The sequence below is a fragment of the Octopus bimaculoides genome, chromosome 6 (assembly GCF_046866305.1).
Source record: "Octopus bimaculoides isolate indiv1 chromosome 6, ASM4686630v1, whole genome shotgun sequence".
In the NCBI taxonomy this organism is placed as follows: domain Eukaryota; kingdom Metazoa; phylum Mollusca; class Cephalopoda; order Octopoda; family Octopodidae; genus Octopus; species Octopus bimaculoides.
In genome coordinates this window covers 74,588,928-74,605,251 of record NC_142933.1, presented here as the reverse complement: position 1 = coordinate 74,605,251, position 16,324 = coordinate 74,588,928, and the positions used below count along the sequence as shown (strand labels likewise).

General features: G+C 34.4%; 1 protein-coding gene across 6 annotated transcripts in view; it reads right to left on the bottom strand.

Annotated features, from left to right (window-relative positions):
- Nucleotides 1-355: 355 nt before the first annotated feature.
- LOC106882562 (unconventional myosin-Ic) overlaps nucleotides 356-16,324 on the bottom strand; it is a 179,063-nt gene continuing 163,094 nt past the window's right edge. For 3 of the 6 annotated variants that reach the window (XM_089354097.1, XM_052968713.2, XM_052968714.2), the window contains 4 exons: nucleotides 15,827-15,862; nucleotides 4,757-4,857; nucleotides 3,835-3,934; nucleotides 356-830 (listed from right to left, as the gene is read on the bottom strand). In XM_089354097.1, the coding sequence (XP_089210223.1) occupies nucleotides 810-830; nucleotides 3,835-3,934; nucleotides 4,757-4,857; nucleotides 15,827-15,862 (258 nt within the window). In that variant the 3' untranslated portion in view covers nucleotides 356-809. Of the gene's footprint in view, nucleotides 831-3,834; nucleotides 3,935-4,756; nucleotides 4,893-15,826; nucleotides 15,863-16,324 lie in introns of all 6 variants that reach the window. The other 3 variants (XM_052968715.2, XM_089354098.1, XR_016242318.1) reach the window with 2 other exon arrangements.

The window sequence follows — 16,324 nt, the reverse complement described above, 5'->3', positions numbered from 1 at the left end:
TATGCATTTACTTTCTAAGCCTCATCCAAAATTATCTCTTATCAAATAGATATTACTTTATCCTGTCGAACTTCAGACTGTAAAAAAACAAACGAAGTCAACCATCTTTGCCGCAGATCATTGAGCATAGAGCTCTTCTGGTTGATATTATGTAATTGTATTTATTTGACTCGACTCTGTCTTTCTTGTTCCCATGTGTGTATTGTATAATATGTAATGTATTTATTGTGACAAGGAGTGTGGGGGGTTTCTAGTACAATCTTGTCAGTATGACTTGTAAATAATACATCACTTTCGATGATTAGTAACAATATTGGAAAGCTTGAAAATGATGAAATAAAAACAAACAAGAAAACAACATTAAAAGGCACTTGCTAGTAACACTGGCTAGCACCATTTCTTTTTAATCATTAGATTGTATCAAAAGCTTATACAACTTTGCACAGGCCTGTGTGTCTGATTTAACTACAGTTTCTTTATTTGATCATTCTGGTAAAACATACAAACTCACAAGTGGCCTATTTTATATTAAGGGAGCGCAAAAGAAAGAAGAGAGAGATAGGAAAGATTTTCAAGAAAAGGAGAAGAAAAAAATGAAAATGAAAGTAGATATATTATTTATTGAAGCTGAAGTTGTTGAGAGAAGCTGCAGTTTTTAAGTAGTTTGACAGCAATTTCTATATCACAGGGAGCAGTAGAGGCAGAAAGATCTTTGAATGCAGTGCTCTAGTCATTTGAAAATCCTCAATGTTGAAACTGCATTGTCATAGCACCTGAACAGCCTGAAGGGTAGGAACTTACTTTTCAGATCACTGTAATGGTGGAGCAACCTGGAAATAAAATGAATGATTACTTAGGATGGAAGATTTGGATTTCAGTAATGTATAAACATATACCTTGAGAGTTTGTTTTGGCATATCATCACTATCATCTTTATCTCCTCCTTGGCTCATGATTGTAAGGTTGTGAGTTCGATTCCCAGTAGTGTGTTGCGTCCTTGAGCAAGACACTTTATTTCACGTTGCTCCAATTCACTCAGCTGGCAAAAGTGAGTTATATTTGTATTTCAAAAGACTAGCCTTGTCACATTCTGTGTTATGATAAATCTCTCTCAGAACGACATTAAGGGTACACATATCTCTGGAATGCTGAGCCACTTGCATGTTAATTTCATGAGCAGGCTGTTCTGTTGATCATATCAACTGGGACCTTCATTGTTGTAACCAATGGATTGACAATTAACTACTCCTAACCACCCCTATATAATGTGTGGTTGCCATGTATCCCTTCTTTAGCAAGACACCTAATCTGTTCCTCAATCATATTTTATCCTTTCAACATTTTGCATAAAGCTACTGCCCCTTCAATTTGAAGTACTATCAAATGATAATGGCTGTTCACTGAGATATAAAATATAATAAACGAAATATACAACAGTTGATTGACATAATTGGTAGTTTGTAGAATTCACTTGTAATTTATAGAGTTCTAAATACTAATTACAAACACCAAGGAATGATTTCTCACTGTATGCAAAACATTTGTTGTTGTGTAGCTTCTAACTGGGTTAGCTTGAGCAGATCAATAGCAGAGACTTAATCAATTCTTTAACAGCAAGACACATTTACAACATCCCATATTTTCAGATCTAAACTGCTCTGTGATTAGTTTGGGATCAAGTGTCATTAACACTTTGGTGTTCTACATATAATCACCTGGTCGCTAATGTTGATCATTTTGTTCAAAAATTTACATCTTAAAACCTGTTTGTTGTACAGTTCTCATTTTCAAAGCTGATAGGAACTTTGTTGAGAGAAATTTGACTGCTATATTGGACAAGTCAAGCACCTTTACAAGGGATTTTCATTTCCAACACAAAAGATTGTATTTATATGTAATATATAAACACACAATAGGTGCAGGAGTAGCTGTGTGGTAAGTAGCTTGCTTACCAACCACATACTTTCTGGTTCAGTCCCACTGTGTAGCACCTTGGGCAAGTGTCTTCTACTATAGCCTCGGGCTGACCAAAGCCTTGTGAGTGGATTTGGTTGACAGAAACGGAAAGAAGTCTGTCGTGTATATACATATGTGTGTGTTTGTGTGTCTATGTTTGTCCCCCTACCATTGCTTGGCAACCAATGTTGGTGTGTTTACGTCCCCGTAACTTAGCAGTTGGGCAAAAGAGACCCATAGAATAAGTACTAGGCTTACAAAGAATAAGTCCTGGGGTTGATTTGTTCGAGCAAAGGCGGTGCTCCAGCATAGCTGCAGTCATGATGACTGAAACAAGTAAAAGAAAGACATGCATGTGCATGCATGTGCACACACACATACACTCACATTAGAAGTTTAAAGTTTGCTTTGAGCAAACTCATTATATGAATAACCACAGCATATAAAAATTAGCTTTGAGTCCTATGATGCATGGAGTCCTCAGGTAACTGCCCAATGTGTCAATGCCTTAAGTTCATACTAGAGAGAATTAAATTGTGCAAGATGTTTTTGATGCAGGACAAGAATTAGTGATACAATAACTGTGTGGCTGGAAAGAAGAACAAACATGAACAAAAGCATTCTTATGATGCTAAGATAAATGAAACACTAAACTGATCCCAGAAGTGAGATACTGAGAGGCAGTGAATCCTAAGTGATAAGTGAATATTTATTAAGAGGACCTATCCAACACAAGTTGGATCTATTCCATCTCAATCACAGATTTTTTTTAATTAATTTTTTTTAACTAAACAATTTGAAACTTTGAATACTGGTACAATTTCTCACGTAGAACACAAGATGTAATGTTATTGTCATGATTTTATCTTACCATAATCAACAACAAACACATTTCATCTATATAAAAGTCTTTATTAGATAAAAAATAACATTATCAAAACATGAAGTTAAAACAGAACAAATAGCGGCTTATACACCGGAAAATATGGTAATTGTAGTGGCAGTGACAAGTTCACTCGCTGGTTGATAGTGTAGAAGGGAGGGAAAGAGTAAGGAATGTACAGTGCTGACTAGAAAGGAAGAAAGAATAAAAGTGGTTTGCTCGCCATACAGTTCCTCTTTGATTACTATTGCAAACAGCAATAGCTTTCTTCAACCGAATACACGTCATTGATTGGTTGAAATTATCCAAATACAACTTTAACATGAAATAACTTCTAAAATATGAAATTTGTCAAAAACGTTCAGAGTAAACCATATTCTACATGAGAAATTCTACCAGTAGTTGAAGTTTCAAACTGTTTAGTTAAAAAAAAATTAATTGAAAAATCTGTGAATGAGATGGAATAGATTCCATAAGTCATTGTGGAAAAATGTATGTTATGATGCTGGAAGTAATGATGATGCTGATCCAGGAGAATAAGGTAATATTCTCTCTAATTTTGGCACAAGACCAGCAGTTTTGAGAAGAGTAATTTGATTACATTGACCCCAGTACTTGACTGGGACTTTATTTTATTGACTCTGAAAGGCTAAAAATAAAAGCTGACGACAGTAGGATTTGAACTTAGAATGTAAAGAGTTGGAAGAAATGCCATAAGCATTTTGCCTGAGGTGCTAATGGTTCTACCAGCTCACTACCTTGAAATATAGTAATACTGGATACAAACTTCAGATAACAGTTCAATTTTTAATTAATTGACTAAAAGTATATCAAAATATAATTCAGATTACTCTAACAAAAGCAAACAAACACAAAACAACAAAAAAACCTAATTAGTTACCCTAATAAAAACAAACTAAAAAAAAATCAAACAGCTGATAATGAAATGAAATTAAATAGTTCATTATTATTAAATTATGTAAACAAGAACTTACAACAACAAGGCCTCCTGCTTTGTTTTTCTTCACAGAATATACGGCCCCTTTGGAGAACTGAATGTTTCCTTGTTTACCACTTGATACATCATGCGTGATACTATAGAAAAAAAAAAAAGCAAATCAAATACGATAATTCTAACTGAAAGGAAATAGAAAAAAATAAAAATTTTGAGAAATGCCAACCAAATAATCTATCAGATTGAACACCTCTCAAATCATAAGCATTATAAAGATATCTGCTGAGTTTCTATTTTATTTCCTTTCACTCATAACTACTAGGTCTGTGTTCACAGCTCTACCTCTGTCATCAATTTGTAGTTGGCATCAGAGTAGGTTTGAGCCATAGTAAATAAGAAAAGTCACTGCAAGAATTGGTGGCTTGGTGTGCTGAGAGCATTCAGATTTTGAGGTTTTATCTTATGGGAGCAGAGATGTTGATGGTAATATAATGGCTGAGATACACAAAATTAAAAAAAAAAAAGATATTATTGTGGGCTATAATAACAGAGGCGAACCCAGTGGTGGGGTGGGCCTAAGTGCACATGCACCCCTCAAGAAAAGAAGTCATCCTTTTAAATAATGTTATTATGTCCTTTTTTTCTGGAATTGTATTCCCTTCAAAAAATCCCTGGGACTGTGCCTGAATATATTAGTATATTGAGCACACTTTCCCATTTACAACTATGAGGAAGACACAGTTCACAGCTTAAGATCTTTTTAGCATTACTCATTACAGAGGATCTGTAATGCAAGTTTCTTGTTGAAAAGAGCCTCAAATGCATCTGTGATTTCTTTGGATGACAATAAAAATTATGAAATGAAATAGTTCAAGCAGAAATCAAACCTGTATTGTAGTCTCAGCTCACTGAGAGCCTGCCATTACTTTATGACATTCTAGATATTGCAAAATATGTCTTACCTATTTCCTTCGGCAACTGTCACAAGGTTAGATTTGCTAGTAGCTACAGCAATTTTGGTAAGGGCTTCAATCAAATAGTCACTGTGAAGTATTAAGTCACCCTGATAAAAAAATAAAAATTATTCCAAGTCATAAACTTGGTAATAAATGTGAAATAATTAATATACTACTGTGGCGTTTTAGTTATAATTAAGTTGTCTATGGCAAGTCGACTTAATTCATTATGAGGAATTGAAGGAGTTTTGTAAGTGCAGAAATTTAGAACTGCGTGCCGTTTTTATCAAAACCAACAGTTATTTTCTGTATAAGGCTGCATGGAAAAGAAGTAGTGTATAAATTTAGTGTAATAAAACTAAATGAAAAAGAAATTTGATTAGGAACTGAAAAGATCCAGACATACAGCTTGTAGATACATGCCAAATTTAATGACTTGATTTCTTTTGAGTTACAAATGCAAGTTTATCTTTCAAATTGAATTAAATATCTTATTTGATACTGGAATTTTTATTTACTGCAGAAAGATGAAAGAGTCACTCTTTTGAATGGGAATAAACAGTAATTGGAGTATTATTAAACACTGCTGATTTCAAAAGGGCACCTATGTGGTCATTCAACCTGCTTTAATTAACTGTCAAAACCCATTTGTTTTACACAACCATCTTAAAAGGGGATGACTATGACTTAAATGCTGGTCAAATGATGTATGTTTGTTACACAGAAACACCTGCAAAAATATGAGTAGACATCATCAGAACACAAAACTAAACATGAAACAAACCATAACATTTTCTAAAGCAATGTTTTCAAAAAAATATTCACACAAATACAAACAACACTATTTACAAAACTTCTACATAAATACACAATGTTAACAACAACAAAAATACTATATACTGTTATTTTCTCCTATTTTAACGTCACAAAATTCGATCATTAATTTAACACCTGCTTATTTCCTGCTAGTATGGATTTGATGCGGATTTATCTGAAGCAGAATTTTATGACCAGAAGCTCTTCCTGTTACCATATCTTACCTGTTTTTCAACTAAGAAATTGTTTATTTCACAGGTCTTTGAAAGCACAGACAGACCAAATGTAATATCATCAAGGAACGTATACATCAACACTGCTTCATTCAAACAGTAGCAAGCATGGAATATCAACATATACACACACACACACACACACATATGTATACACACAGAGACACATATATTATGAGCAGTTTCCATCTACTACAAAGCATTGATGGGCTTAGGGCTATAGTGTAAGAATGCTTGTCTAAGGTGCTGTACAATGGGATCCAGGACAAGAAAGCATTTAAAAAATGTCATAAGTTTACTCACAGAGTTAAACTTTGTAAACAATACAGAAAAAGTTTAAAATACCAAACTAAAAAAGTAATAACTACAAGTATTATGAAACTATTATTGTTAGTTCAAGAAATATTTTAACATGCACAATGTAGGATACCTCAAATTTCTAATTATATTCTGATGTACATAGTATGGAGTATATTAATATAATAAACACATATACCACTACCAACCTCACAAACCTTCCCACCAGATTACATATTCTAACTGCAGTACTTTAACAACATCTTCCAAATAACATAACTGAAGAAGACTTCAATGTACTCCACAAAACTTGGTTTTCAAATAATACAAATAATACATGAGGTGACAATAGTATTCATACAAAACTCTTCTTAAATCCTAAACAACCCACACTGACACAAGCACATATATCTCACTAAGCTAACTACAGCAACTCTCTATGTGTCACCTTCTGCTCCACAAACCTTGCTATCTAACAATTTCCTAACTCATTATCAATCACAGCTACATATCAATATAAAAAGTAAAACTACTCTTACAAAGTTAAAAAAAGCCCAAAGTTTATGCTACACAACTTGGCCTATTTTTTTTTAATCATGCACACAACCACATATGTAGATAACATCACATTCATGTCCTTCAATATTCTCCAGCCACAACTATACAACTACTTCAACCCTCCAGCTATAACCTTGATACCTAATTTCAAACTTAAAGCAATACCAACTAAATGCATTCTCTCTCTCTCTCTCTCTCTCTCTCTAACAACAGTACCAAAGTACATCAAAATGCAACAAGCCCTCATACCCAACAACATAAACATACAACACATACACAGGACAATAATATAAGGAGTTACATAGAATACTTCCAGAAGATTCACAACATGCACAGAAGAGATAGTAAAGAAAGCAAAATTATACACAAACATACTTAGAACACTCACAGGCACAACATTTGGTTAATAGAAACAAACAGCAGCGCAGGTATTTAAACAATACATTAAATTCATTACAAATTAGGCTAACCCTATATGGGCTGCCAATCTCTACATCATAAACTACAAAATATACCAACAAATATTGCTAATTATAAAAAGTTGTACAGAGATCACACTCACAATGAAGTACCACCTAGATATGTGAACGGTACAATTTGTTGCTGTGGCAAACTTCAACCCTTACAGATCCTTGCCACTACATACAAAATTAACTCAAAACAACCAGTCACATATACAGCATGGCAAAACATTAAAAGAGCAGTAATGAGCCAATAAGGGGGTCTTTACAAGGTGGTTTGACCTGGAAGAAATATAGATATATCTCCTTTAAATCATAGCCCACTATCTTTAAAAAGAAAGGCACCCTGTATAAAGTGGTCTTCTGAAAAAAATGGGATGGTCACAACCAGAATGTTTTTGATCACAGGTCTCCTGGATCAGAGTTGACCTGTGATTACAAAGTAGCTAGAACAGTATCATAAAATCATTATCTCTACCACTTAGCTCAGTCAAACATAAAAAAAAGCATATATACATATAAATGCTTGCAGTATCAAAAGCCTCACTAACTGCAATCATTGCTGCAATACACACCACCAACAATAAATGCAAAGAAACAACAGCTGTCATGCTCTGACCAAGCCTAATTTGCCTGCCTTAACTGTCACTACTGTCTGAATCTGGAGGCATACAAAACCAGGCTGGACAATAGAGTAGTTACATGCCCTGACTGTCACAGGGCAGCTTACATAATTCCTTACTGTATGGCCTTTAGCTAGATAGGTGGGCGTAATATAACTAGAAGGACAGCTTTGGGATTGTCTTGTCATTTGGTTGATTACCTGCATACCATAGAGCTGCTGGATCAGAGCTAACGTGGAGCTACGTAACAACAAAAATGTTCTTAAAAGTATCTTTTACAGCTACTAAGAGACACATAGTTGTTATATTGAGCAACTGGAACAGCTACTTATATCTCTCAGATTATCAAATGTTCTGGTGACAATAGGAAACCAAGACATAAGTTACTCCAAAACTAACTTCATCTACTGAGTAATGCTAGAAATACTTTTACAACAGTTCAGAAAACTCATTTTAGTTATTATTATATTACAAAGTTTTTTTAAAAAATCAGCTTTAAAAGAAAATTAAGAAGACATAGCAATAATCAGATTGTACATTTCAATTACCATTTAATGACACAAAATGAGATATAAAAGAAACAAGCGTACAAAGGCAAACAAGTGAAAATGATTAAAAAAAAATCATGAGAAATAACTCTCAGGCAAAACATTTCAAGACTATCAGAAAAGCAAATATGGAAAAATGTTAAAGATTATTAGATTTGGTTTTAAATGCGGAAAGACAACATATCTATTTTATTTTCATGTTTTACTTACCCATTCATCATTGATTTTTAACTAGTTTATACATTTAAAAAAATTCTTATATAACAAAATACACAGTGTTGCCCAGGCTGGAAAGTAGCTGATAGTGGCCCAGAATTATTTTTAATGAAGGTATATTCAGTCGAATAGAAAACCATTGCATTTCTCTAGGAAAGTTATCTTTCAAACAAGAAATGAATCTGCTTTCCATTATGTTTGTAACAGTCCAGTGTCTGATATATTTTATAGTTCAGTTATGTATTTGACATACATCTAAATCAAACATATTAGATAAGAACACAGAATTAACTAAATTTGAAAACAATTTCATTTCATTTGAAATTATTATTAAACATAATATATTATCTTTTATTCTTAATGCTAAATTCTTAAAATCATTTGAAAAATAAGCAAAAATCTAGAGTGTTGGGAGGTAAAGCATCTATGGAAATAAAACTATTATCATCTGCAACAACAAGTACACTCAGAGCAAACCCATACATCTAAATTGTGGGACTGCAATACATGCAATGATAAAGAAATGGCATCAACAGCTGTGATGAGTCTCAGCTTATATGATAAACGTGTACTCTTCATAACCTTGGCACTTCTCAACACTGTCATGTCAACACCTCACAATATATTTTTGATTTTACCAACAGGAGCATAAATAAAAAGATTATGGGGCTTCCAGTTATTGAACATTACACATAAAGTTGGCAGTATTCCTCAAAAGTATCCTAAATAAAACAAAGCAGTATTCTTCAAGAAGCAGTTTAGCATCAGAGATTTATTGATTGACATAGCAGTTTAGCTGTTTTAGAAACTGAAGTCTCCTAAACTGAAAGGCAGATCTGTTGGTATAAATGAAATTTCTGAGAGTAATCGCATCCTCTCCTTTGATGCACTCAATGAGAAAAGATTTGCCAATGGCATGTAGCATTAGCCATTTTCTTAACCACTAGTCTTGTGCCACTGCATAGTCAGAGCTGATATAAATTAGGCAGTAGTATTATTGGAGATTCTCTTTTGAGCTGAAATGAGTGTGACGACAAAAACCTAAAGGTCCCAATGAATTGAAAAATTTCACAGGATAATAGCTATGGCTGTTTCCTAGATGTGCCTGCAGCAGCTCCCAGTTAATGCTGTTAATTCAAGCATTTTTTTTTTTGCACAATGACTCATAGGTTAGCTAATGAATGATGTTGCAAGTTGAGGAGTACCTTCAATGTCAATTGATCAACTGCTTGAATCAATACAATTATGGGAGCTAAATTTATGGTGTCAGTACTACACAAAAATAAATCTCCTCTCCCCAACATGTAATAAATTTTTGGCATTAAAAAGATGGATCTCATGTTTGTAGATAGTTTGATGATCTTAACTTTGGTCCAAAGTGATGACAATTTAAAGGTAAACTTAGATTTCATTGCTCTTGATTCTTTTGGAATTACTGGCAGAGTTTGATGAAAGTTATCTGACAATGTTACTGCTACCCCACCCAGTTGAAATCTATTGCTAAACACATCCTCTAGAACTCTTTTGTAAGTCATTGTGTATTCATCTCAGACAATCATTTGGTATCTTTTAAGAACTTATTCAGTTCCTGAATTCTTGGTAAAGTTACAAAGAAAGTTATCATTTGCATCCAAATCCAGGATGATTTTGGAATCAGAAATGTGCTGTATGGTCTAGAAGAAGGAGTATATTAGCAATACTTGAAGAAACATGTGCAATAGCTATGCCTTTATATCAACAAACATTGGCAAGTACAAAATAAAGAAGAAAATAAAAGATGTCTAAAATGATCATGTTCATCCACTGGTGACCAATGAAGACAATGATTTAAACCATATGGTATCTCAACAGGGGAGCAGGGAATCACAACTGCTCCAGCTAATATACACATTCTGTGCACCTGAAGCCATGGAAGTGGTAGCGTTTCATTGTGGCAAACATATACCTCCATTGCATACATGAAAGGTTGGTTAGTTGTGGTTTGAAAAAGTATCAATCATCAATAAAGACTATGATTGACTACACAGCACTTCATCAAAAGATGCAATGGCATGATGTAAGGGCAGAAGATTATGACTGACTTCACCTGTACTACACCTTCCATGAACCTGAAGCTATGCAACTGGTTGTAATACATAGTTCCAAATTTGCAATACCACCATGGTCTCAATGAGAGATCTTCAGTCTATGGCTCCAAGAAGCTTTGGCCATCAGTAATAAATGAAAACTCTGACTGTGTAGCACTTCAACAAGCGACACAGTAATGTTGGGGAAAGAAAACTGCAACTGTTCCTGCCTATACTATACCTTCCATGTGCCTGAAACTATGTAAGAAGTGATATTTTATTATTACAGATGTAAACCACAACAAGACTAATTCTTAGTTGGAGGTCTGTCAATTATGATTCATGTAGTCTTACTCATTAGAGACAGATGCTGAACTAGTGCAAGGATTTTTAAAGTGAGAAAGAGCTGTGTGCACACTAGACACACTCTCTTGTTTTCTCACGATATACTCAGTGGCAACATAAATTCAAGGCAGTTAAACTTGTATGAGAATACAGGAAATTGCTAAAGTGACAATGAATCTCCAGAGTTTGCAGTACCTTCTAATATGGTGTGTGTCATGACCATAAAACATCATTCTAGATGTTTTCTCTACAACATGTATTCTAACCCAGCATTATGGTATGTTGTCACCTGCAGGGTGTCCAAAATCCCCCTCTTCATCAAGCAAATTTTGTGAGGTTAGCCCAACCAAGTGCATTATTTGGGGCAATTTATAATGTCCCAGTAAATAAAGTTTTTGTTTTCCCATTTGGTGCATAGATGTAAAGATTTTTCTTAGCTTGCTGCTGATGTTTTGTGAGGGTCTTTTGATTCTGTCACCCCGATAAAATTCCTTATACACATGCACACACACACACACTCACACAGAGTGAGTGATATACATGTACAGAGAGAAAGAATGAGAGAGAGAATATGATAAATATATACAGAGATGGGGAAGTTTACAGTGAGAAAAGTGTAAAAGACAGAGAGAAATATATACAGAGAGAAATTTCTTCTGTTGCTGTCACAGATTTTGAAATCTGAAAATTAAGTGAAAATTTTCAAATTTGGTTAATTGGTGTGATTCCTTTCTGGAAAAATTTTAGTAAAGTGTTGCAGAGGTTTAAAGTTTGATAATTTTTACCCAATCAGAAAACAGGATTTGGAAAGCTAGTATTTTCTGAATGAGAGCTGTCTATCACAAAATGAAAGCAAAAATATTGATGATGAAGTTTTAAACAAAACAAAAGGAAAACATCATTCAAAGTTGTGAGAAGTCTTAATAAATTTTAATGAATAAAGTCATGTGAAATAGTTTTAAAGAATAAAGTCATGTAAATAATGTACATAGAGATAGAAAGACACTCTCAATATTGCATTACATGTAGTATCTAGAGGGAGAAGAGGAGCAGCATGCATAAGAAGTGTATATATATATATATATATATATATATATATATATATATATATATATATATATATATATATATATATATATATAGAGAGAGAGAGAGAGAGAGAGAGAGAGAGAGCTAAATAGTGTGGTAAATACATAGAGAGGAAAGGCATAGAAGACAGAGAAACCCTGACAGACAGATAGAGAGAGGTATATTTGGTGATCTAAAAGTTGAGTTTATTTTTTTATTACTAATTACCAAAAACCTTCCTGTTGAAAATCAAATCTGTTGCACTGTTTTGGAGCCTTTCCATGATATACACAAATACATACACACATATATACTCTCATTTATATAGCGTGTGTGTAAAGTTAGTTAGAGGAAAAGTTAACTTTGTAAAGCGATGGTTGCATCCAAGGAAATACTGGTTTTACACCGAGTAATTTTGGGAAATGAAGTTTCTTTAAATCAATAGGTATGTATTAAGAATACACCCCACCCACACATATATATATATATATATATATATATATATATATATATATATACATAGAGAGAGAGAGTGGAAGAGAGACACAGAAGGAGAGATGGAAAATTAAAGACAAAAGAGAATACACAGAGCATTTGAAGCCATACAAAAAAAATAAATGGTTGCCATCATCACTTTCACTGTCTTTACTTTTCCTTCATGTGTGACTCTTATTTTCTACCCCTTGCCATTCACCTATTGAAAGAAGGGAGCGTGGTAGTGAGAGAGAGAAATAGATAGGTAGATAGAGAGATAGAGAGAGAGAGAGAGAGAGAGAAAGAGAGAGAGAGAGAGAAAGAGAGAGAGAGAGAGAGAAAGAGAGAGAGAGAGAGAGAAAAAGAGAGAGAGAACTACTTCCTTTCTAATTTTTGTCTTTTTACAGTTTTCTTGATTGGTAAGTAGTGTCATACACATCTAGCAGTAAATAAAAATAGGTATGGTTTTGTTGGTGTTCACTTTGTAGTTTCTGAACATAAGGTGGGCATGCAAGTAGACAGATCATAAATATATATATATATATATATATATATATATATATATATATATATATATATATCATCATCATCATCATCGTTTAATGTCCACTTTCCATGCTAGCATGGGCTGGACGATTTGACTGAGGACTGGTGCAACCGGATGGCTACACCAGGCTCCAATCTAATTTGGCAGAGTTTCTACAGCTGGATGCCCTTCCTAACGCCAACCACTCAGAGAGTGTAGTGGGTGCTTTTACGTGTCACCCGCACGAAAACGGCCATGCTCGAAATGGTGTCTTTTATGTGCCACCCGCACAAGAGCCAGTCCAGGGGCACTGGCAACGATCTCACTTGGTTTGCCGGGTCTTCTCACGCACAGCACATTTCCAAAGGTCTCGGTCAGTAGACATCGCCTCGGTGAGGCCCAATGTTCGAAGGTCTTGCCTCACCACCTCAGCCCAGGTCTTCTTGGGCCTAACTCTTCTACGGGTTCCTTCAACTGTTAGGGAGTGGCACTTTTTCACGCAGCTATCCTCATTCATTCTCACCACATGTCCAAACCAGCGCAATCGTCTCTCTTGCACACCACTACTGACGCTTCTTATGTTCAGCTTTTCTCTCAAGATACTTACACTCTGACGGGTATGCACATTTACATTACACATCCAGCGGAGCATACTGGCTTCATTCCTTGCGAGCTTACGCATGTCCTCAGCAGTCACAGCCTATGTTTCACTGCCATGTAGCATGGCTGTTCGTACACATGCGTCATACAGTCTGCCTTTTACCCTGAGTGAGAGTCCCATATATATATATATATATATATATATATATATATATATATAGATGTGCACAAGAAGTAAATTAATCTGACACTTGGTGAAGGGAATGAGTTGTTGTTAACATTTCGAGCATAGCTCTTCGCTGGAAACAGGAAAGTCCAAAGAGAAAGAAGGAAAAATAAGGAAAAATTGCCAACAGTCCACACACACACACACACACATGGTTTCCCCCCAAAATGTATATGCACTTTAATGGCTGATAACTCAATTCTTATTTCTTTATAGTTTTAACCTATAAAAAACAATCCTTTCTAATATTGGCACAAGGCTTGAAATTTGTGGAGAATAGTTAAGTCAATTACAGTGATTCCACTACTTAATTTATCAACCCCAAAAGGATAAAAGGCAAAGTCAACCTTAGAAGAATTTGAGCTCAGAATGTACTAAGCATTTTGTCCAGCATGCTAATGATTCTGCCAGCTCGAAGGGAGCCAGACTAAATTTTGATCGAAGGAAATTTATCTTAAAGTATCTACTAAATTTGAAAATGTAGTCAAAGTGCAAAGACAATTTTAGAGGGAGTTTTAATGAAGATGATCTGGACCGAAGAGAGGAGTTTTGTGAACGGTACTTGGTAAGACATGTAGAAGATTCACACTTTCCAACAAAAATCCCTTCATGTTATCATCATCCAGTTACATTTAAATTAAATGGCTCAATTAACTCCAACAATTGCACCCACTAGGGACCTGAGAACCTGCATATTACAAAGAAACATCATGTTACAGTACAGTAAAGCTTATCACCAAAAGGATTAAATTGGACCATTCATTTCTATGGTACTGTAACTGGTGCCCTTCACTTGAACTTGCTATGACAATCCATTATGCGAAGCATTCAAGAAGACTTTGAAGATGTGGAGTTTTATTTCTGGCAAGATGTTATGTGAGGGCCTACCTTGGTGAGATTTTGCCAAACAGGTGGATTTGATGAAGAGGCTCAATAGCATACTCTGCACAATGACTATATCTCACAGCACAATACTTTTTCTATGGAGATACTTAAAAGATAAAGTTTACAGTACAAAACCAGCAAGGGTTGATGAATTGAGGGCAGTCATTCAATGGTAATGAGCACAAATACCAAATAAAACATTTCTTGATGTTTGCAATTCCATTGCTTTGTGTTATCAGCATTGTCTGAACCAGAAAAGTCATCAGTTTGAAAACAGGTGTTCATAAAAAACAAATTAAATTCTACCTGTATATTCTGATAAATTTTGAAAATGAAATGTATTTTAATAAATGGTAGCTATATAATCATTCAATGTGAGTACACATTTTTGGGAACACCCAGTGTGTGTGTGTGTGCATGTGTGAGTGTATTTATATATAAACTGACTGTTGACATTTCAGAGAAGCCTCTCTAACTGGTAACACTTCAATTCTATTGCAAGCATGCTAAATAAATGATACCAGATACTTGAAAAATAATCACTGCTGAGTTAGGGGTATAGATCAATACAGCTAATGGTCACTATTATAAATTCAGATAATGGAATTGTATTTTCCTCAGAAACCATACAATGTATTGTAACAAAACTATTGTAAAGACTATAATGTGGTTTATGTTGTCTTCTGAACATGATTTCAAATTCAATAGAATGTACGTTCTGACAATGACTTCTTCAATGAGAAAACTGCTAGCATTGGAAAATATTTCACTGTAGCATATCATGAGAAACTGAAGCAATCTTAGAATGATTTCTTAATAAGGGGATTACAGATATCTGATGAGTGTTCTAAATTGGTAATCATATTAGGAGATATACTTACTAGAAGAATTGCGTCATCCAACAAGACAACTTTAACTTTGTATAAAACATTTGAAATACATTTTACTGAAAATAGAATCATTTCTGGCTAGAAGCAAACTTTCAATAAATATTCAGAAAGAAAATAAGATAAAACATCTCTTTGGAGGTAAAGTTACAAAGAAAGTTGAATCATGCTTATTTGAAGAAATGGTCATAAGAATCATAAAGTCTGTAAAGGGAGGAAGTACTTTCATGAAGGGTATGGGTGTTACCTTATCGTAATCAGGATCATCATCCTCACCTCCAGACTGAGATAGCAAAATGAAGGGGAAAGAAATAAAACGTTAGTTCAATGAAATGTCATGTGAATGGGAAGAAAGTGCAATAATAATAATAATAATGATAATAATCCTTTCTATGATAGGTGCAAGGCCTGAAATTTTGAGGGAAGGGTTAGGTTGATTACATTGACCCCAGTACTCCACTGGTTCTTAATTCTATTGACCCCGAAAGGATGAAAGGCAAATTCGACCTTGGTAGAATTTGAACTCAGAATATAAAGTTGGATGAAATGCTGCTAAGCATTCTGTTCAGCATGCAAATGATTCTACCATCTCCCTACCTTAATAATAATAACAATAATAAACTTTTCTACTACAGGCACAAAATCTGAAATTTTGTGGGAGGAGGCTAGTTGATTACATCGATCTCAGTGCTCTACTGGTACTTATTTTATCAACCCTGAAAGGTTGAAAGGCAAAGTTGACCTT